The sequence below is a fragment of the Pteronotus mesoamericanus genome, unplaced genomic scaffold (genome assembly GCF_021234165.1).
Source record: "Pteronotus mesoamericanus isolate MK-2021 breed Mesoamerican mustached bat unplaced genomic scaffold, CSHL_Meso_final contig_42, whole genome shotgun sequence".
In the NCBI taxonomy this organism is placed as follows: Eukaryota; Metazoa; Chordata; class Mammalia; order Chiroptera; family Mormoopidae; genus Pteronotus; species Pteronotus mesoamericanus.
Window position 1 is genome coordinate 745,025 of NW_026555157.1, and position 23,875 is coordinate 768,899.

Here is a 23,875-nt window from a genome sequence, read left to right on the forward strand (position 1 = left end):
CCTGACCAGGAATCGAACCTGCAACCTTTCAGTCTATGGGACAATGCTCCAACCAACTGAGTTGCATGGGCCAGGGCCAGTTTAACATTTTAAAGCTGAGGATTAACAGCTTCCCACCACTGATACTCCCTGGTGCTCCGCCATCTCTTGAGGTTCCCTTAACCTCATCTGTACCTTAGTGTACAGTCCTTTCATTAAACTCTCTTCAGTTAAAACCTTTGAGTGTGCCATCTGTTTGTTGCCAGGATCCTGACTGATACAGTGAGGGAGAGATACACTAAAAAACATTCTAAATCAGCCTTGCCAAGAAGGCTTAAAAAATTGAGAGAATAAAATGTTTTATACATGAAAACATCTTAAATTGATCTGAGAACATTAGACCAAGTAGTGACAGAACAAATTGTAAGAACACGTGATGAGAGAGAGTGTCGAAGGTTGGTTTGAATGAATAGACCATCATGCTTATGTTTGATGGGCTTCTATAGGCTAAGTGCGCCTTGTTTGACCCTCAGCGTCAAGAGGAGCTCTTGGTATAGAAGCAGCAATGACAAACACATGGACAGAAAGAAGGTGTCAGGAGGGTGATGCAGTAAGACGAAAATGCTCAAGAATAGATTGCTTATCCTAGCATTCTTTCCACCTTGGCTACAGTTACTGTGCATTTGCCTCTGTGCAAATCTAAATATTAAGAAAGATTACTAAGGTAAAGGAAGTGCCCTGCTATAGCTGAAATGACAAAAACCACAGAAGTGACTCTCTCTGTCAAAAGAGCTACCATGATTGGGCACTAACCATGTGCTGAGACTATGCCAGTCACTTGTCATGAATTATCTTATTTAATTCTCACATCAGCCCTTGAGGGTAGGTATTATTATTTCTGCTTTGCAGATGAGGAAACTGAGGCCCAGAGAAGCAGTGTCATCTGTCTAGAGCACACAGCTGCTAGATGGTGGAACTCAGTTCTGCCACCAGGCCTCAGTGGGCTGGTTTGTTACCGCCTGCCCTGTGCCCCCATCCCCGAACATTCTGCTAAGCTTTTCCTGATGTACTATTGGGAAAGAGAGTAAGATTGGCAGGGGGTGGGAAGGGCATCATTGGTCTAAATTATCATGATCTAATGACTAAGTAATTATTAATCAAAAGGAGGTCCTTATTAATTCTTTTCTGTCCAGCCAGGCTGATGAGTGAAGGGCATGTCAATGTGCAGGAGAGGGCGGGAGCCCAGTGAAGAGAGAAAATTGGGAGAGGGAGATAGAAGACAACGCTCTTCTCTCAACAGACCCTAAAGACTGATAAGAGCTCACACAGATAAAATATTTATTTTCCATATGTTGCAGAAAGCATTGCCATCACTGTATGTGTGCAATATGTGCAAAGAGTGTGAAATATATACATCAAATGCCACCGATCTGGTTAATTTCCATGCATTTCACATGCATGATACCTACTATCTCATCAATATGTTTTAATGCATATTTCTCTCCACATACAATATGGTCTAGTAAGGAAAGAGCCAACTTCATCTCATCTTTCTCACTGCTATGTTTCAGCCTAAAACTTGTTGGCAGGGCCGGCACGATGAGAGTTAAAACCCAGAAGGTCCTGCTGGCTAACCCAGCCGTCAGTCACCTAAAACGCCTTTCCAGTTCTTTTTCTCATAACAGAAATGTTTTCAGTGGAGAGATGAAAATATTTTTGTTCTCTTGGACAATTGGGACATACGCGGTCAGAATGGTCAGAACTAACCATTGAAAGGCAGGTGCCTGCAGCCACACTTTTTTGTTTGTTTGTTTGTTTGTTTGTTTGTATGCTGAGCTCCCATCAGGGTGGCAGGAGGAAGTGCACAATGATTGGTCTGTTTCTCTATGGAAGTGTTCAGGGTACATCCAGTTTTGCTTTGCATATATTTACGAAACATCTGCCCTTTTCTTGTTCTTAAATCCTTCCCCCTCACCAGCCGCCTTTCCCCTTTCTCCCAGTTTCTTTCTTTGTTGTTGTTGGCTTGTCTAACTTTTTCATTGGAGCTTTCATTTTCCGGTTGAGGGGCGACTTCATCAGAGTGTTTAATTTTAACATTGAGGGAGGGAAGGAGGGAAGAGGGGTGGGGGTGACAGAGAGAGAGAAAGAGAGAGAGAGAGAGACAGAGAGAGAGAGAGAGAGAGAGAGAGAGAGAGCGCGCGCGCGTGCTGAGTACTGAAAAGAAAGAAAGAGGCTGATCGGCCAGAGCTTGGCAAACCAACCTTTGGCATGGTGACCAGGAGGAAGGTTCTGGTCTGGTCGGGAGTTTGCCTCTCTGAAAGGCTGCCTGGAATCAGCCAGTGTGCTGCTGCCCTCTAAAGGCTCCAGGGAATAATGCACAGCCACAGAGGCTTGGAGACACTGGTCCTTAGATGTGCCATATTTGTATAATTATTTTTACACAACCAAAGAAGGTATTTTCAATTAATCACTATAGGAGTTGCTCTTTACTCCTTCATAGACTGTGAACTGCAAAATTGGGGTCAAAATAACAGAACCCCTGTGCATTTGTAGGCATAGACTGAGGCTATATTTCAGTATTTCTCAGCTCTGGAAAAAGGAGTCCAAAAGGACTATTGGAGAAGGTGAGATGGAGAATGAATTGCTTCTAAAGGCAGTGAGTGGCTCTATATTGTCTGTGCATCTGGGAAACAGTCCAATGGCATAAAGACAAGTAAAGCGATATTAGGCAAGTGGGGGTATAAATTAATTAAGGTTGAGTTTTTCATATTTACTGTTCATTGAGGTGGCTCCAATGCCTCTGTGCTATGAATATTCCTCAAAAGTGATGCAAGATGTCAGGTAGGAAGCAGGATCAAACCTAGGGAAGGGAGCAAGGGCATTTAAAGAACAATACAATTTGTGTCATCATAAAAAGAAAAGAGTAATGTTGACCATGCACTCACATTTGGAAGAGGGCTTCTTTAATTTCCTAAAGTGCACATCTGAAACTGGTGTAGGCCTTGTGTGAGAGCAGCAGAGATAAATATTTTTTTTCTGTTAAGTGATATCTGTCATTAGTGTTTCATCCCTGTATTTAAATGAATCTTGAGGATCAGCCTAACTTTAGTGAGCAAAATGGCCGTACTTCTACCAAGCGCCCTTCATGGATTCAAAGTAAAATCAGCCACTCAAGGTAGATTTCACTGCTGTATCAAGAGTAGGAAACTTAATTGGGACTCATTCTATGACTATTCCCAACATACACTTTAATTTCTGCTCCATTTCATTCTATCAACAAGCATATATTGGATGACAGCTATGTCTAGGCTATTTGGCCTAACTGTACACACTAGACAGCAAACTCTGGAAAGGCAAAAACCAGCCTTGTTTTAATTCCCTAACCCATGCTGTCACATCGTAGTCACACAGTAAGTATTTGGAAAATGAATACATGACTAAATGAATGGTGGGAGGGGAGGAAGATGGGAACAGTGCATGAACACAGGGAACTCAAAAATAGTGAGGACCTTTCCTTACCCTCAGAGAGTTTACAGTGTCAGGGAGAAGGGATAAGCACATAAATAACCGTTAATGAACCAAAATTTAGTGAGTGAAATAAAAGAAGTAAAAAGTATTTCAGGATTTCAGAGGAAGATGGGAGGGAGGAGAATTTGAGAGAGAGGAGTCCTATCTGGTAGAGAGAAATCACAGTTATAAGATAGAGACAACATATAATAAATATAAAGGATAAATAGGATTTCAACAGAGTTGGAAAAAAAGGACATTTAAAGCAAGAGAAATAACTTGAGCAAGGATGACTATTCCCCAGGATGTTCTGGAAATACTCAAGAAATGTGAGGGTTCAGTATCGCCAACATGTACGGCATGTGAGCTAAGCTAGAAGCAGATATGGAACTCAGCCTGAGAGTAAGGCTAATGTGGTCGCCTCAGATTTAGTGAATGCAGAGAAGAGGAACTAGAGGAGCCAAGGAGGTGGAGAGCCAGAAAGTAAGCAACAGCCTAAATAAAAAGCTTTCAGGTGATTGCAGTGGAAAAGGAAAGGAAAAAATGGATATGAAGAACTTAAAGGAAGCAGAGTTTTCAGGACTTGATTAATTAATTTTAAGAGAGAGGAAGGTGTGTGACCCTGAGGCTTCCAACCTGGTGACAAACAATGGTGATAGAAATAAGGACTTTAGAGGAGATATTGGTTTTCGTAAGGGAAAAAAAAAAAAAAAAAGGAGTTGGGAGCTTGGAGACTTTCATCTTGGGAAACCTCATTAAACTGAAAACCAGAAACCAGGTCTTTGGAGGTCTCTGTAGACATTCAGAATTTGAGGTTAGTTTCCCGGTCACCCACTCAACAAACAGTTGGTAAAGCATTACAGTTTATTTCTTATGTCAGCTTCTTCCCAACTGAAAAATACGCCTAAAAGCTTTCCCTCTATTTTCATCTTTACCATGCCATCTCTGCCTCCTGTCCTCAGAAAAATCAGATTTCATTTCACAACCTGCTAGACCAGAAACATAGCATGGCAATCGCAATGCCATATTCTGTGGAGGCAGATTTAACTACCCAATAAATACAACAAATTCCAACAGAAAATATTCTGTGTAACAAGTCCATTGTCATGCTTATAGAAAGAATGGAAACATGGAAACAAAACTACTTACAGCAACTTCCGTACCACACATAATCTTCTACCCAAAAATAAAATAAAGCACTTTATCTGGTCACCATGCATATAATGGTAGAAAAGGACATAGAGCCAAGGAAATTGGGGAGAATTTTTAGGGTATAGTTAATAATCCAGTGTGGCGGAGGCCTAGGGTACATTCAGTCTAAGCTAAGTGTTTGTTTATTTATATATCGGTTGCATCGTCCAAGGGAGAGAAGACTGGGACTGACCAATAGCTGAGGTCTTTCACTTCCTATTGCTTACCCCAAATAACATTTAGCAATAATTACTTTCTAATTCTTTCTGCCCATCTCTTTGTCACAGCTGAAACATGCAATCACACTCCTATACTCAAGAGTGATGCTCTAAGTCAAAGAGCAAAGGGAACCTTAAGCTTTGGATGAGTAATGAGTTTGCAACAGAGGTTATCCATGTGATACTTTCCCTCTACCTATTGGAATCTAAGCTCTTCTTTTCACTTTTCCTTTGCTACTTCAGTGAAAACCAACATCACTACCTCCCTGTCATCTGTACAGCCTGCAGATTTAGACTGTGATTTGAAATTATGTGTTGATCTAAAATAAAATAGAAAACTTCAAGAAAGTCGAATGTTCATAATGTGTTCCATGCATAGAAATGAAAGCTGGAAGGAACATCTAAGGCCTTCTAATCCCAGCCCTTTATTTTACAGATGAGGAAACTGAAGCCCAGAGAGGTGAAGTGAGGTGCCCAAGGCCACACAGCAAGTTAGAGGCACAGCTAGTACCATAGCTCAAGTCTCCTGACTCCCAGTCCAGTGCTCCTCCCATTACTCCACGGGTCCTGTCTCTAAGCTTCCTGACAAATGCTAGAACGGTAAACATCCCCTAGTACTTTTCCAGACCATGTTAAAACTCTTAAGGGGGGAAAAAAAGGATGCTTTCTTGGATAATGTCAGCCATACGTAGCTCAAGCTGTCTAAAGTTCTGGGACAGGGTCTTTTTATGCAGCCAACAGAGTCCAAATGTGGTGCTGTTTGCTCGGCCCATATGCTTTCATGTGTTCCCAGTTAGGCCATTACTGGAGGGGAAAAAAAAACAAGAATCAGCTTGTTTTAAAACAAGGGACATACTGGACTCCCTCCCATCCCCCCTCAGAAAAAAAAAATCAAGTTATCTTTAACAGATTCTAAAAATGCCTTTTCCCAAATATGCAGTCAGTTCCTTCAAAGGGCCCTTTGTTTATTTTCAGGAAGAAACCCAAGACAGCTGAAAACCAGAAGGCATCTGAGGAGAATGAGATTACTCAGCCGGGTGGATCCAGCGCCAAGCCGGGCCTTCCCTGCCTGAACTTTGAAGCTGTTTTGTCTCCAGACCCAGCCCTCATCCACTCAACACATTCACTGACAAACTCTCACGCTCACACCGGGTCATCTGATTGTGAGTACACCAGTAAGGTGATGGTGTCTTCGTGGTGCTTGGAGCATGCTTTTCCCCTGGCTTCTGGCTTTTTTGCATTCAGAGCAAGCTGTCTCCATTTGGTCTTCTTAAGTAGCCAAAAGTAATTTGCCACCATTTTGATTCAGCCAACATCTATATTTTCAAAGCTGGAGTGTTAAAACCAGGTGACCAGCCGTTTGGCCTCAAAAGGCTGATTGATTACACAAACCACATTCTCTTTCATAACAGTAACTCAAAAAAAGAAGTTGTGAAGTTGTGTCGCTGCTTTCTAATTATTTTGTCCCCGTGATCAGAATAACAGCACTTCCACCATGGCTTAATTGAGTAACCAAATATGGACCTCAGAAGGCCAGTTAGATGCAAGGAAACACCCATTATGAAATTACATAACACAAATCAGCTTTGCATTAGTTATTGGAGTCTCATGCAGCTTGGCTGGATTTCTGTCTTTCCAGTTTTTAATTTATTTTGAAGTGGTTAAAGGATAGCATAAATTTACAGAAGAAAAGAGAATGGCTTCCAAGAATTCAGAAGCCACCCAGACTTCACGTAGCCAATAAGAATTCAGGTTAAAAATATTTTTTAATTAAAAAAAACTGCCTACAGGCTAAATTTGGAAATGGGCAGCTTAATGAGATCGTCCCTATTGAAATCGCTGCATTGCTGTTTATTTTTGCTGTCTTCTCACTAATCTGGGAGTCACTTCTTTAAAATCTATTTTAAGAAAGTTGATAAATCACATTTAGGAGATTTCATTCTCTTTCTGCAACGTAACCCAATACTTCAGAGAGAAAAGAAATACGTGTGTTGACAAGGAAAGGAATGGAAAAACTTTGAGGTCCAATCTGAAAGAATATTCCTTTCAGTCTTGAGATACCCAACAACTGTTCTGAACTCATCTCTGTGAAGGAAATATGGTAACAGGCAAAGAACTGGCGTATTCCTCTTTAGAATGACCAAGAAATTTCTTTATTTTCACAAAAGAAAAGACTCCATTTATTCTGTCCACAAAGACACAGATTATGAATTAGGAAAGGAGATTCTAAATTTCCTAGTATTATTATTCTGGCAAAACAAATGTAAAACTTTACAAAGAGGGCAAGAGGTGGATGAGTCTAGGAGATTCCATTTCCTACTTGCTTTCTTTGAACAGTCTCTAGACAAGGGGACAAGACCTCGGGGTTGCGTTTGGGGTAAAGGAAGATTGTTCTGTCCATGGCTGGGCCGAGACCACACTCCAGCTGTCACTAGAAAATGAAACAAGAAGTAAGAAGATCCAAATCTCTATTGCCTATGTAATTTGTACACAGTTGCTGCTTCTCTAGAGAAACCTGGGGTCAGAAGCGGGGACTGTGTTCCGTGCGCCATTGTAATAGTAACATCCTTGGCCCTTCTTGCCTGGCAGTCTCCGGCCTAATAGTAATTACAGGAAGAATTGGAAAACAACGTGGCACAGTGCCCACAGACATGTGCACACTGTCCCTACCTACCAGGAAGGTAGCCTGTTCCCGTGGAGAAGGGCCTGGAGCTCCTGCACGCAGACCCTCATCGCCTGGCTTTCTGCCACACCTTATGGGGAAGATTACATAGAATGGCCTTAGCCCAGAAATCCCCTGTTGCAGCAAAATGAATGTTTTTCTGACTAGAAGAAGCACTGGGCTCCATTTATTGTACTTTACTGTAAGCATCCTCCTACCAGGCCTTGGCACTGGCACGGAACATGTACAGGGAGCCAGACGAGCATGGTGCCACCGGACTGCCCCTCAGCACTGAGGAAGCAGGTCAGCAGGGTGTCTGAGGGGGAGGAGAAACCCAATCTCCAGCTGTTTAAAAAGTCATTTTGATTTTGCCATTAAGATGTGAAGTCTTCTCTGCTCCAACCTGTTGTTTAAATTGATTATACTTTCCTCCAAATATATTCGAATTGTAGTTTGTCCTGATTTGAGCTTACATTTAGAAGAAAATTGTTTTCAGGAAAGATTCACAGAAATCTGGCCGTTTTGAGATTGCTTAAGAGAAGGCAGGAAAGAGGTTTATTTTAAGCTGTTAAAATTTTTGGATGCTCTTCTTGCATTCAAGAAGATTTTTTCCTTTACTTTCTTTGCTTTTTTTTATTTTCAAATGTCACTCTTACTATAGATTAATTTAAAAGTTTAATTTCTTTAAGGTTAAATATACAGTCCTGTTTAGAACTAACAGATTTGGGGCATTTAATAATAATATCCTTGACTTGTTTGTCTCTTTAACTTCAGAAACTTCCCACCAGTGTGTAATAGTCCAAGCTTTCACAAGTGCCCGAATTTTTATAGCACCTTTTCATTTGTCATGTGTTTAGCAAAATTATTCTGAGTCATGCTGTAGTGCCCATTTCCTGTCAGTCATTGTAATTCTTCCCAGTTTACAGATGAGAAAACTGAGAAAATTGACAGTCAGATAGAAGAATGACTTGCTCAGTAATTAGCTTACTCAGATATTGGGGATGTTTGTGACTTTGCTGTCACTGTGAGCAGCCCAACTTCTCTGTTCCAAGCCCAGAGGTGGCATTCCTGGCTCTAAACAGGCATCTTGAAAATATTCAACTATTCATATTGGTGACTGAGTTATAGAACATGATGTGTAAACGTCCCCACAAAAGAAAAGCTAGCTCTGAATATGAACTGGTAAGGGAAGGTAAGCCACAGTGTTGTTGCATCTGAAGGGCACGGGCCAAATTGTAGAGCGAAGAAAATAAGTCTGACCCCTTATATTCTCAGTGGACTATTTAACCTGCTGAGCCACTTCAGATTTGGCCAAAGATCCCAGCAATATTCAAAACAAGAAGGAAGATGGTCGAGAAGTGCTTTCCATTGTGAGACGATGAAGTTAATACTGCTACTGAGATGTGTGCTACTTTGCAGCTTATGCACTAACAACTTCCTTTTAGTAGTATTCCCCCATTACCTCCTAGCTTTTCACCTCTGCACCACTTCTAAAAACCTGACGGCAAACAAACTCAAATAATGATAATGGAAGACGTTAAGATGACTTCTGAAATGAGTATAAAGCCCCAAGGTGTTTGACAGGACAGTTACCCACTGAACAGGCTCAGGATGGGCTGAGGAGTCAAGTTCTCCCTTCAGATGCTGAAACAGGACTAAACCAGGAAAACAGACGAGGCTCTCCACGGGAGAAACCTTTCCTGACAAATACCTAGATGAAGCATATCACAGTCATATGCACACGATAGGGGCAAATTGTACTTGCGTGTTTCTTCCGTATCAGTTTTCCCAAAATAAGCCTCCCCCTGAAGGGGAGTGGAGAAGTGACTCTTCCCCCCTGGGCAGTCCTCCCCAATTCCGATTGTAGACCCACTGATTACTTTGTCTTTCTTTTGTTGGAAGCTGACATCCGTGGTTACTTACCTTCCCATGTTTTGCACTGGCCTCATCAGACTCTTATTTTTGTGTGTCCTTGCCAAGATGCACTTACGCATTAGCAGTTTTTATTTATTTTTAATTTAACCTTTACACATTACCAAACTGTTGTGTGGGTGGGTTTAACTTTAGCTCTGTAGGTAGCATGACTCTGCTGGGGCTGAACCCTGGCGAGGAGGTCAATGGACTCGTCCCTCTGTCTGTCTCGCCAACGGTCTTCATTGGCCTTCTCCCCTCCCCAACCCTCTGCTTCACCCGTCCAAGTCCCTGAGATTAAAAATTTTAGTACACTTGGTTCAGTTTGAACTTTCAAGCGATTTTTTTAGAGAACAAAGCAAAGAGGATTTTTTATGGCAAACTCCATTAATGCCACATTAAGGCTGACATTTTAATTACCCCAAAGTCAGGAAATGCAAAGTTCAGGTTCCCACAGCAACAGAAACTGTCCCCAAAAGTGCCTGCATCACAGCAGATTCTTTCATCCCCTGATTACACAACACTGGGCACAGGGACATTGTTTTTATCCACATATGTGGAAAGGAGCACAGCTTATATCCTTTGTTTGTTCCTGTAACTACAGTTGAGGATATGGGTCGTTAGCCTCCCTCCCCAAACCATCTATATGTATGATCCGGGAACGGAAGGCGATTATGGCTCTGTGTGTGCACACGGACAGAATTAAAGTTGCTGTGGGAACATTAACTCTGATTTCCGGACTTCCGTGCCAGTCACATTTAAACCATAATGTTGTAATTTTTGGCATGTAATAAATGTGCATTTCATGTACACAGACAGAAAAAAGCATAAAATGTATTTTAAAGAGCAATTAATTACTAACTTTGTGATTAAAAAACATTTGGTGCATGTTCCTTCCCATTTAGCATCAGCTGCTGGTCTTAGCCAGGCCTAATAGATGACATACTGTTTCTCATCCTGTATCTCAGATGTACTTACTGTATGTTCCTGTTCTTCTAGATAATTAATTCTCTTAGTAAAGCTGTAGGGGGAAAACAAAATGAAAGGAATATGCAAGCATGTAAATAGGGTAAAGGATATTTTGAAGGAAATGATTCATTTCTGCAAATAAACCTCTTAGTCCCTGATAAAGAGCCAGAAATCTGCTGAGTGTGTGAAGACTACAGTTTCTAGCCACCTTAGAGCATCTGGTCCAGGGCCATAAGAACAACTTGAAAGCAGATTTCCCCTCAAACTCTGGGCATGCCCAGTGGGGGAGTGATTTTACTCTGTAATAACTTTTCAGACTTCAGGCTGAAAATGTTATTTCACTCTGTAACAACTTTTCAGTTTTCATTCAAGCTGGAAAAGAAAAAGTGTAGGGAATCAAGTAAGACAAGGGTTTTATCAGGGGCGGAGGGTGGGTGGGGATTTAGAGAGTAGTGTTTTGTCCTTCGTTTATATTTGAATCTAGTTGACCTATTGTGTTAGAGAAGAAAGTGTTTCAAAATAACTGTTTGAACAAGATTGTGAGTAAAAGGTATTGGTAGCAATACTCTAAGGTTCAGGGTTGAAAAATGCAAGTGCTTGAGCATTTATCTGAAATTAAATGAGATGGAATTTTTACTGAAAGGATGTGTAGCTTAAACTCTCAGGTAAATCTTTAAGGTTTTAAGTTTTAAGGGGACCATGTTCAGGAAGAATCTGAATCTCTTGCTGTTTATTCATTACCTCTCCTGTCAGTATTTCTTTTTGTTCAGTTTGGTTGTGTATGGTATTTAACCTCTAAGGAAGACACTTCCGTTTTACAGGGCTCTGATTTACTTTCACTTGGATTGTCTGTGTGTGTGAATGTACGTCTGTGTGAGTGAGAACTCCTCAAGCAAGTTTGAAGTCTCTGGCAAATTTGACTGAGTGTTCAGAAAGTTTCCAATCAGAAAGCTGATTCAGTGTAAAACCTTCCAAAAACTTCCTGAGGCACCTGTTCACATGAAAAGATTGGATTTCTGCTGGAGGTGCTCAGAAGGCGATGTTTATAACTGAAGATCTCTGTTTATAGTGCCAAAAAATAGAAATCATTTTAGCCCCCCAAGACCCTCCATAAATGTTCAAAATGTATAATCAAACAAAAGCTTCATTTGGATTCAGATCCATATATCTCAGCAGATGTGACTAAACTCACTGGAATCCCACAGGAGCAGCTGAACTGGATTTTGGTATGTCTTGATAACTGAAAGAGTTATTCTTAGACTTTGGAAGGACAAAAATGGTCCATCTGTGAAGAACCGTAATAGAGACATGGCAAAAAAAAAAAAAAAAAAAACCAGCATCTTCTGAAACAGTGTATTTATGGAATTTAGGACAAGTTGGACAATCCTGAATAGATTTTGGGGTCACGCTAATTTGCAGAAGAAAGATAGCCAACATGAGGTGGAATAAGCAACCACAGATCATTATTATCCTATGGCTTGCTGTTAACTTCTAATCAATTCCATATCAGTTAAACAGTAAATAGAGCATCTTTGATACAAGTGCTCTCAATGTCTCCGAACATCCTACATTCCTCTTTATTCTACTTCCTATAAAGAATGACATATTTGCCTTTTCATTATGAACAGTTTAAACTGTTTTTCTGCTTTTTCATTAACCAACCAAGTAAGCCTGTTAAGTCTGGATAAATTTCTTTAAACATAGTCTTTCCCTCTTTAAAAAGTCACCTTTCTGCCTCTGAGTTAATTGATACATAAATCTCTTTGGATTTATTTTTATTACCTTTGATAACCTCTTCTGTAGAGGTTCCAGTGCTTCGTCCAGCCTTTATACATTGTCAGTTAATTTATTTATTTTCTTTAATTTCTTAGAGTTTGCACTCAGTATATCTAGGGACACAGTTACTTTAAAAATCATATTTCTTGAAGTTTCTGTCACAGTCTGCCTCTTTTTGTAAAACTTGCTCTGTCTCTCCCACACTAATTCCATTGGGTATCTTCCCTGGTCACTTAATGCAGTAACTTCTGCCCATCAGTTTCTCCTCATGCATTCATGCATTTCCTTCACTTAGTCATCCATCAAGTGGTATGGAGCCCCTGCTTCTCTGCCAAGTCTTCAGCTAGGACCAGGGGTCAGAAGACAACCAAGACATCACCCCTGACTGCAGGGACCCGCAGCATCCCCACTTTCCTAACCCTGTAATCCTGCAAAGGAGAGCACACAAATGCAGTGTTAAAAGTGTTCAATGACACACAGAACGCTATCAAGCTCCTGAGGAAGGAGCTGGAGGAGAGGGAAGGGCTTCACGAGGAATCACAGGGAAGGTGACTTTCAACCTGGATCATGAAGTAAATGTGTGTCAAGTAGAAGGGAAGGAAATGACATTCCAGGTGGAAGGAACAATAGCAAAACCACAGAGGCACAAACGCAGCATGATGTGCTCAGAAAACAGAACAGTTCTGTTACCATACTTTCTTATGCCTCATTTTAAGCATGGGACACTTTGTATTTAGGTAAAACTGTCTGTCTTTAAAATTCTTCTGGGCTGAATTATACGTCCCTTTTAGAGCTATTTGCTTTCTAAATAAATAATAAAGTAAGATCCCCACTTATTTTCTACTAGGCAAAAGTGCCCTTCATTCCATGCAGTCAGTGGATGGAGGAAGTATCTTAAGGGGCCAACTGATAATTGATGGACAAATTTTAGAACAATTGTTCTTATTGAGAAAGATTCCTTCTTGGAGCCCCAGCATCACATCTAAGTGTCAAGCTGGACCTCTGTCACTGACTCATAGTCTCTCAGATTTTAGCAATCTGTCCTCTTATGAAATCCTCTCAAGTCCCTTGGCAAACCTGGTCTCATGGCCCATTGCCTCGAGTTACACCATACCGCTTTGCTTTCCCAGATATTGCATGAATGTTCTTACGATCGTCACATATAATTTTTGAGACTGAGGCTGGATTTTCAGGGCTTCATCTTGCTATCTCACATATTACAGGGGCACATCTTTAATTCTTCTCTGAAGCTACTAGTGACAGTTTCATAGGTGCTCCCTCCACTTGTGGCAAATTTCACTATATAAAATTAGTGTTTCTTCCTATCTGTCAGGGCTTCTCATACCTGACCTCTTAAAAACTCACATGTACTACTGACCTCAGAAATGGGTCATTTAGGATCAATTGAGAACATGCATGAGGATTCTAGGAATTCCTTGCTTTAAGGAAATTTTAAGTCACATCCTTCTACCTGACACAATAGGAACCATATAGTTAAACCCCTCATTACCTCAGCCTTTTTTTTTTTAACTTTCCTTCTGCTTCTACATCCTTTGTTCTAAGGATTGGGTGCCAGTTGGAACTTTGTTTATCAGCAGTGAAAAAGAGTACAGGTTATCTGGTCTATACCAGTTATTATACAGGCGAGGAGACCAAGGCCCAAAGAGTGCAGGTGTCATACCAAAAAGTTTCCAGTACAGTGGAGGACCCAAAAATAGAACCCTGCTAGTTACGGATTCATAGTATACTGCCTGTTACTGGGTCCGCTCCTAAGAGAACTCATGTTTTCTGAATGAAAAGAGAGTCAGGACTACTCCTCTCATCAAATTTACTGAATGTTTTCAATGTGTAAGGATGAAGCAAGGTTAGACTGGAGTGCTGTGCTCACAGACTTAGAGTCTCATAGAGAAGATAAGATACATTCACAAAAGACCTCCTGCAGGGTGGTTCCAGCTACATCCCTCATACCTGGATGCACCAGAGCACCGATTCGCTCGCTCGGTAAGCATGTGTGGAGTACGTCTCATGTGCCTGGCACTATGCGGAGTTCTGCTGGGGTCCAAGGCAAAGATGGAACCAAAAAGACACTGCCACTGGGAATCTTAAAATTTAGTACGTGTCTTCAAATCCCCATTATCTTAGATAAAAGTTAGTAAGTTAGTAAAATACATTATAATACAGTTAACAGTAACATTCAGGCCAGTGTATCAGGGAAGGTTCCCTTTGATCTCTCTTGAAAGATGGAGTTTCATAAGAGGCAAGGCATTAGAGTAAGGTGTAAGGATTTTGCTTTCGGGTGCAGATCTGTGGAAGGGTGGAAGAAAGGGTCGCCATGATCAGGACTTTACTGTGGGAAGATCTAATTTAGCATCAGCGTGTAGAGCACGCATGGATGTGGGAGAGGGTGGCTGGAGGGAGGAGAGAACGCTGGAAGCCTTGCCAGTAGTTCGTTTGGACTGTTGGTAACCCAAAGGGGGCTGGTGACTGTGACAGGGGTGAGGGGTGCGGAATGGGGAGGAGCCAATTTCAGCAAACCATGGGAGAAGGTGGACAGCGTCAGGAGCTGACTGTGGAGTGAGAAAACCATGAATGTGGGAGTAAATTCACCGATGGCTTTTGTTGACAGAAAAAAGAAAAATAGAACCTTGGGGAATGTTTACAATGATTGATTAAAAAAAGAGGGTAAAGTACCATCAAAGGAGGGAAAGAAAAGAGGATCTGAGACACAGGAGGAAAACCAAGGTAGTGCAGAAAGACCTTCAGGGAAGGGAAGTATCTACAGTGCTGGGCTCTGCAGATGCCAAGGATTGGTAGCTTCCTGGGGGCTGTCGAGAGAGCAGCCAGGTGCATGAAGAGGAGGCGTTCAGGAGCCAACGGAAGATGAATGGGAAAGCATCAATTATGAACTACTTTTGAAAGAAGTTTAATGGTTTGAAAAGAAATAATAAACAGGTAACACAAAAGCAGGGTAGAAAATATATTTATGATACAGGAATCCCAAACCAGTGTTAAGGGAGACTGCAATTAAAAAAACAAGGTGAGAGAGTTAGAGCTCCCATTTTGCAGGACAATTGGAATGATAAATATATGTAAATGAAATTTGAAGTCATTACCCAAGCCCAGTGAATCAGTAGTTTTATTATATTAGTTCTTCCTCTACTTCCTTCCAACATTGCTTTCTCTTTCTTTTAGCTAATAAGAACTAATGTTTTGAAAGAATTGTTACATGTCGTCTTCAGATGACTTCACAAATATTCACTCTGCCTCTGTAATCTCTGAGCATTAAGCAGAGGACAGGTATCATATATTTTGATATCATTTACATTTTCTAAAAATTTTTCAAACAAGTTATCTCCAAGCATAATCTTTTTAAATGCCACATTCTGTGAACTTCTTTCCTGACAGGTCCAATTCAAGTAGCTCTGCAGTAATTAATAACAAACCTACGTGTCCTTCTCATGTACTGGTTCATTGTCACAGGACCTCTTCAAGCTCATTAGTTGTAGGATTTTTTTAACTTATTTACTCACACTGTATTGCTTTTCGGATGGTCAGAGACATTCCAAAGGCCACTGTCACTGGACACACAGTATCTGCAGTTTCTTCTACTTCAGGATGGTTCTCTGAAACCAACTAAATGAGATGTTTCTTTACTCTGCTATTAAATTACCTATAAAACTAAGAAGAAAAAAATGTTATCACTATTGTAAGTTACATAAACAACCATGTGGAAGAATTTTGAATATGAGTCTTTGTAACTTCACAAGGAAGAATGAGTTCCAAGTTGACGTCAAAGTGGACCTTGAGGAGTTTTTCCTGCCTCTCCAACTCCCAACAAGAATTTCCTCCTACTCATTTATCCTCAGTGGTTTTAGGTAGGTTTGTGTGATCAGTTTTATTCCAAGATTTCATACAGCATTATCCCAGGTCATGCATACTTTTTAAGAAAGCTTCGTGTGGCACCTAGAACACCACATGACAAATTTCAAGAAATGACTAAATTAACTTTGTCATTTAGTTTTTTGCTATAATCGTTTCCTTTCCTGTATAATCACTTATTGTCTTTTTGCCTCCTATCTCAATTGGGTATTTTGATATAAAAGAAATAATGGAAGAAAGGTGTATATAAATTTGAGCTACAGAGCTTACTTAATTCCATGGAAAATACACATGCAAATTCTGAATTTCAACCATTAGAAGTTAACCTGAGGGGAAAGGATGCATATCCTTTCCTCAGGGAAATTCTGCAGGTCTCTGCGGGCAGGCCTGGGTGCTTTCTTCCAATTTTAAGAAAACTCCCCAAAAGCTAGCCTTTTCCATTTATTCCTGACCTAAAGATCCCAGAGGGATGATTGGATCCTGGGCTCCTGTAGCAGCCTCATAATCCTGGGTTAACATGCTGAGACACAAGCAAACTTGCTGTCCTTGGGCAGTGATACAGGCAGAGGCTTTAGGCAGAGGGCACCCTTCCCTCCTGAGGAGCATTCTTAACCTGGAGGCCTTAAACTCCACTGGTCCTATGATCGGACCTCCCTCTAAGAGCCTATGAGCTTCCTAAGAAGAAGTGCCACACACATGCACACTTGTGTGTGTGCTGTTCTGGGACATGAGCGAATAACTTTCATTAGATCAGGGTCGGGGAACTATAAAAGTAAAAGGAGCCACTTCCCCAGGACATGTTCCAATTCAAATCTGCATCTTCAAACCTGGCCCCCATGAATAAACTAAGAAGCAAGGAGGAGAAGTCGGATGTGAACCTCCAAAGGCAGGATGACTCCTGAAGCTCTTTCAGGCCCCCTCAATGTGCCTGCAGGTCAGGGGCAGGTATGATAACAGACTTCTGAAGCTATTTCTGGAATATGTTGATAATGGACTACTTTGCACCATAGGTTGCTCAGAAAACGTTTTTTCACCCCCATGGTCTAGTTATTTGCTCTTTTTAATGTGAACTTCAGCCTGTAGATGCATTCACATGACTTTACTTAACCTCCGTGTATTTCTGTTTCCTCATATGCATAATGAGAATGAAAATAGTATCTGTCTCAATGGGTTATTCTAAGAATTAGATGGAGTGCTGCATGTAAAGCCCCTAAAACAGCACCAGACACACAGCCAGCACTCAGTGAATTTGTGCACTAGCTATAGTGTTGTAAATTATTAAGTAAATATTACTAAAATTGATGCAACGTAAAGGGAGGTTGTGGCAGGTGCCTGTCCTTCCCCTGAGAATAACAGAGACAGAAGCTCTGGGTCGGCGGGAGGAGAGCATGAGGGGGACTCACCCTCCTCCCTTCAAGACAGGCCCATGCCCTCCTCTTGCCCCTTCTTGGAGTCGGGCCTGGGTAGACAGGGAAGCCTCTCCTTTATTTACCTCTTCACCTTCTTTTACTACCCCATTTGTCTTGTTTTTCTCTAAAATTGAATGAGGACTACTTTTCATGAGGCATCTCCTATGTCGAATATACTACATCATTCTTATAAAACACCCCATTTTACAGATAAGGAAATCATGACACAGAGAAGTTAAAAATTTCTGAAAGTTTTCTCCTTGGTACAAAGAAGGTTTAAAGTATTATTTATATTATATAATAGTATTAACCTATTAAGTTCCATAATGTCCTCAAGTGCATTCTAATCAGTGAGAGATTTCCACATGATAGGGAATGGATTTGTGTCTGTCTTATTTCAGAATACAGGTGGAACCTGTACATGCCTCTACCGTGCACCCTTAGGTGTCCTTCACCTCTAGCCACCTTCCAGCCCAGCGCCTGAAGAGGCCAAAACATCAGGTCCTGAGGGCAGGCAAATGTCTGTGCTGATACATCACAAAGCCCTTTCCAAAGAGATACGAGGCGGGACTCCCAAAAAAACAATTTATTTACAAAAAATTGTGTCTTCTTACATGTTTAAATTTCAGTTACCTTCTAAGTACTCTCCTTTTGATGCAATACAGCTATCAAGATGTTTTTTCCCCCACTGTTCAAAACATTTTTTGAACTTGTTGGTTTTGATGTCTTTTAGTGCTTCTGCTATTTTTGTGTTTCACCTCTTCCACCTGGCAAAATGTTTCTCTTTGGGGACTTCTTTTATCCAGGGAAATAAAACAAAACAAAACAAAACAAAAAAACGTCGCTCGGGGCGAAATCAGGTGAATAGGGAAGGTAGGGCATGGGATTCATGCTGTTTTTGGTCAAAATCTGATGAACAATCAGCACAGTGTGTGCAGGTTGGCTCATAAATCACCCATCATGAAATGGGCAAATGGATTGAAAGAGTCTTCAAAAAAAAAAATCACTGAAGCCTAATGCAGCCTCTCACAACGATGCCAGCTGGTACTCTGATGCAGATGGGTTCCTAGAACACTCACCTATTCGGGGAAGACTGCCATACAAGAGGCCTGCCCTTCAGAAGATAATTCCAGTTTTAGGGGGTCTCCCCTCCTATACTCACAACCAAAGAAATGTATCTTTTATCTTTTTGAAAGACAGTGTGCCTGATGGCTTTGGAGTATTTTGAAATAATTCAAAATAGAGATAAAGTTAGGAGAGTAAATGTGTTTCACTACAGAGGATTGCTTTTAATCACCCAGCTCACTTACCTTCTTCCATTCAGAAGCAGTTTGTAATAGTTGAAGAAAACGTATTAAGGTATTCACTAAGACTTGTTGGCTTTTTGTACCTAATGAGTCTTTCCTGTCCCATAGTGCCCAAATAGTTTTTAGTAATACATGGAGATGATTTCAGACATTTGCTTCTCTTAACTCCTGAATGCTTTTGCTGTTGAGTATAGAATTCCAGAGACACATGGGTACGAAACTTGAGCTACAAGTCTCTTAGTAATACCTGCGATCAAATGCTCAACTAGATTGTGTGCAAGTCTGTGTGAATCCCAAGTCAGAGTTTTAAAATAATAACTTACTGAGTCATGGTGTCTGCATCTCATATGCAGTATTCCTTAAATCATATGATGATGGCTAATCAGCGAAATCCAAAGACACAAATTAGATGGTACAATATTTACAGAGAAAATGTATGTGTCTCTTAAAAAACACAGATCCTCTATCCTCAGAGCCTCAAGGTGACAGTCCCACCAAAAAAAAAAAAAAAAAAGGTAGCAGTTGCAATCTAACTGTCAACACTGTAACCAAGAAAGGAGTGAATATAACAGTAGAAAGAGAAAGCTTTAAGACAGAACTTCATGGATAAAGGAATTGGGACCTTCAGGAAATATGTTTACAAGGATTCAGAAGAAATACTAGGTAAGGTGAATTGTTCCTATTCCTCAAATAACATTCTAGTGGTTAGATTATTAAAAGCTTATTTTGGCCAGGCGGAAGAATGTGTAAGGGCACAAATCCAGTCTGTCTTGTTCACTGCTGGATCCTTAGCAGAGTGCTGAGACATACTAGGTGCTCAGCAAAAATTTGTGGAATGAATGAATGAGGTGGGGAGAAAAAGAAAGTGCATAGTGCACTTGTGAGCATTTCACCCATTTGTACAAGGCACTGATTGTTTTACCTGATTTTTTTTTCATTCTGCACACTTACAAAACCAAGTGCATCCCAGATGCCCTCTGGTTTTCATGCTGGGAGAACAGAATCGTTTTCTGTTCAATATAGGCTGCTGCATGTTTTGATTCTAGTAGCAATATGGCAGGGTTAAGGTCAACTTTGTAGTATAATCTGGTGCCTGTTTTTGATAGATATCATGAAAATAGATACTTATTTTCAAGATGTTCAAACAGATGATTAGACAAAAGCTCCAGCAAAACTTAAAACAACAAAAAGAAAAGGTTTTCCCACTATCATCTCCCATGACTGTACCATCCTGCACAGTTTTGTGCAACCCCATAACCTCCTTCTGGTTTCATCCTTTTCCCAGGTCTCATCTTTGTCTAGGGAATATAGTGTGTGACTGTCCGTCTAGCAAGGAGACAGTTCTTGAAAAGCCCACCCCCACACAGGGCTTTTAAGCTCCTCTCATGGGAATGGCATGGTTTGACCAGCAACAGGCAGAGCTGGCCCAGGGAAACAAGAGCTTGGCACAGAATTTTAGTGCCCACCTGCTGGAAGGACCCTCAAGAGAGTTCTACACACCCACCCTCATTCAGCTGGCTGGACAGCAGAGGGATATGTAGGAAAACAAATTCCTGGCTGAATGAACAGTGGATTAAATGAATGAGAGATGAATTCACTCCCCCAGAAGTCTCTGCCATCCTACTTGAATAGAAAGCTAACTTTGAAGCCACTCTGTTCTCCATGGCACGATTTTTGTATATACTCAGCATTGGAATATGGTCACCATCTGCTGCCAGTGCATAAGACTAAGGAAGTATTGGGGTAGATAGGAAAAGGCCGGGAGAGAAGAAAAGAGACACTTAAAACGAGCTAATGATCTCCTTTGTGTTGGAGTCTAGATTTCAGAACATCAGTCTTGTACTTGAAGAACAAAAACACCAGTGTGTCTTAGACCACACCAGGCGCCGGCACATCAGATAAGACCTGCACTGTGAGGTATTTAGCCATTGAGCCTCAAGAAGTTCTAAAAGTGAAATTAAAGGAGCAAACTGAGGAAGCTGAAAGGCGAAAAAGCTTAAGAGAAAATACAACCAGGAGGGCTCTGCAGATTGTGTCCTCAGGGTTACAGTAGTTCAAAAATGAATCTACTGATTAAAGAGTCAAAGGTGCTATATAAATCCCAGGAATTTAAGGATCTGTGGAAGAAATGAGACACTTCTCTACATGCTCTGAGTACATTGTGATCCTTTAAGTAGAATCGCCGGGAGAAAGTGACCAAGCTATTGTGCATTGTTGCAGATTTAAGCAGTTGACTGAGTTGCAGACGGTTGTACTAGAGGCACAACAAGGAAAGGTTGTTAAGCAAAGCTATTAAGACCAGAGAACATCTCTGAAAGGCAGTGAGTCGCTCATAGAGACCTTCCCAGACTTCCCCTAATATTATTGGTATAAATTGTTGGTTACAACACAGAATCATACTAATAATCTGTATACTGAAATGACATGCCAGAGAATATTAATTAAGCTGGGGATGTACACTAGTGAAAAAAAAAAAGTACTACAGTAAAGTTAACTGTGCTTTTGGAAAGGTTAGCTAATAAGCTTGACATTCGAAAGCAAGTACTGTTATATATTCAGTGGTGGTTCTATATCTCAAGTTTGAGAAATTTCCAAGGTCAGGAGGTAGGAATCCTTTTGACTGCACAGGGAAAGAATCGCTTCAGATATGTACGTACTATAAATGTAGAAGCATTGACAGCCCTAGGCTTGCAAAACTCACATTAGGGAACACAAAGTGGTTGCTCAGCAGTGGAGCACGCTCGGTGCTTGGGGTGGTCAGGTCAGTAAATATGGGTTAGCTACATGAGCCCTGTCCTTGACTCCTCTCTGCCTCAGGGACAAGTCACACAACTGTGGCTCGACCACAATTAGAATATTAGCAGTATCTTCAGTCTGTCTTGTGTATGGTTTCTCTTCCTTGCAATCCTCTGTGCCTCCATATTCTATTTTAGTTGTCCCACAGCATCGCTGTGAAGCACAAGCATCTTTATTTTACAGGTGGGTCGACTGGTCCACACAGGAATGACTCAGTTCTTTATCTTTACATTTGAAATGATTAATAATCATTATATGACCCAACTGCTTGTACTGTTTTTCACATTATTTCAGGTTTCCCAGGTAAAAGACATATTTTATCTTTCTCATTATTTTTAATTCGTTTTCAGAAAAGTTGAGATAAAAACAGAATCTAACAAATATCCCATGGAGATATGTGGCGTTCTCTTTTCTTTCAAGAATAAATTAAGACCTTCTCTGTTCCTCTCTCCTGGCTCTTTCTGTAGATAGTCAAAACCCCATGCCAATTTTCAAATGAATAAGGGCTCACTCTAATAGCTGGATCACAGTCCCCTCTATTGAGAAAACAGTCTTATAAATTCATGCCTGGAACCTGTAGAAGTTACTTTTGGTTATAAAATTTAACAGTTTGACCTGACGGTTTTTCAACAGTATAATATGTGACCTGGTTGTGAGTTCGGCAATAAATTTATACTGGGTGGGTGAAAGGCCAAAAAGAAAACTAGTGTCTTTTATTCTCTCTAGTGACCCACACTAAATATTGCATATTTACTTTGTAAATGAGGACACCCAGTGGCCACCAAGTGAAAATATTCTAAACAATCCTGGACATTGTTCAGACAAATATAAATACCCATTACCAAAGCTGATTGATAGATATCTCTGTAACATCTATTACCAAGCAGTTCATTTTCCCTAAGTAGGCAACAGTGGAGGGAGTTTGGCCTGATCATTTTTATATCATATCACAGATCGTTTTTTTTCTCTCTTAGGGTTGGTTACAAGGTATGGCTCAGCTTTGAGTTCCATTGAATTCTCAGCTGACAAAAGGACCCAAGAGGTGCCCCTTGGGGGAAATGGAATCAGGAAGTTGGGGACAGTATGGTGTGTGTTAAAAATCATACATGAATGAGCCCAGTTTGTGGGAAACAGTGAACACATAAAAAAACAACTGTCTTAGACCTTAAATCCATACTGAAAATAGAACTGTGGCTGTTCCCTTATGAGAGGGGGCAGAGTAACCAAGGACAGGAGAACATTACACAGAATTTCAGGGATGGGAAGACCCCCTCGGACTACAACACATGTAGACATACCTCAGAGAAATGGTGCCGCGAGTTTGCCACTTATTGTCAGCATGTTTGTTAAGTGCATTAAAGAGCTGGCCAAACAAATGCTCAGATAAGAACTACTCAGTGGAAAGAAATGTGCTGGACAGTGTGAGAGATCATTAATTTGTAGTTATAACAATGCAAGGTACTAGCCGTCTTAGAGTCTTTTCATATAGATAAGACAGGCACAAATGACAAGAAAATGAGGAGAGACAATAATAATATACTATTAAGGACTAAATGTACCACATGTGTAAAAAGTTCGGATTTATTCTTCAAATTCAGGTGCCAGAAACACATCTTTATCCATCTAAAGCAAATTAAACCCAAGGCCACTAAGTTAGCAAGAAAGTCAGTAACACTCCAAGGTCTCCCTTTCCTTCCCCAGACCTGTACAATACTCGTGAAGTTTCAGGCAGGGTCATCCCCTTGGTCCATGGTGTCTCCATCATTGACATTGCTTGTCCGCTTACAAACACACCATTGAGCCTTGTCCATCTGACTACCTAAAACTACTACATTAGTCAGTTTTAGAGATGCCCTTCATGGTGGTTCTCAAGCATGGGCCCAGCCCCAGGATCATCACTGTTAATCTCAAGACAGTGGCCTTTTTATTTGAGTCTATAAAATTGTGACAAGCAATTACCCCAACAGGAGTCATGTGCAAGCAGAGACCTCATACCTTGTCACTGTCTCCATCTGAAGGGAAATGGTTTTCCCTCCCTCTCAGGCCACCTCAGTCTAACTCCAAAGCATCAGCCTTCCCCTCCTCATCCCAGAAAGGGCCCAGCATAATTCTCCCTAGAGAAGGTGGACTCCAAAAACAAAGCTCTTTGTCTTGAAGCTTCATTTTTAAGGCTTTAACTTAGGATTCGGGCTCTGAAGCCACAACTCACTGGGGCAGGGGAGCCCAGAACTGTGTAAAGGCTTGGCCTTTCTTAATTGCCTGTGAAAGTTC

General features: G+C 40.9%; 1 protein-coding gene across 11 annotated transcripts in view; it reads left to right on the forward strand.

Annotated features, from left to right (window-relative positions):
• The window catches only part of ZBTB20 (zinc finger and BTB domain containing 20), an 804,941-nt gene that overhangs the window by 744,676 nt on the left and 36,390 nt on the right, over positions 1-23,875 (forward strand). For all 11 annotated transcript variants that reach the window (XM_054577266.1, XM_054577265.1, XM_054577267.1 and 8 more), the window contains 2 exons: positions 5,332-5,495; positions 5,871-6,058. In XM_054577266.1, the coding sequence (XP_054433241.1) occupies positions 5,485-5,495; positions 5,871-6,058 (199 nt within the window). In that variant the 5' untranslated portion in view covers positions 5,332-5,484. The remainder of the gene's footprint in view (positions 1-5,331; positions 5,496-5,870; positions 6,059-23,875) is intronic.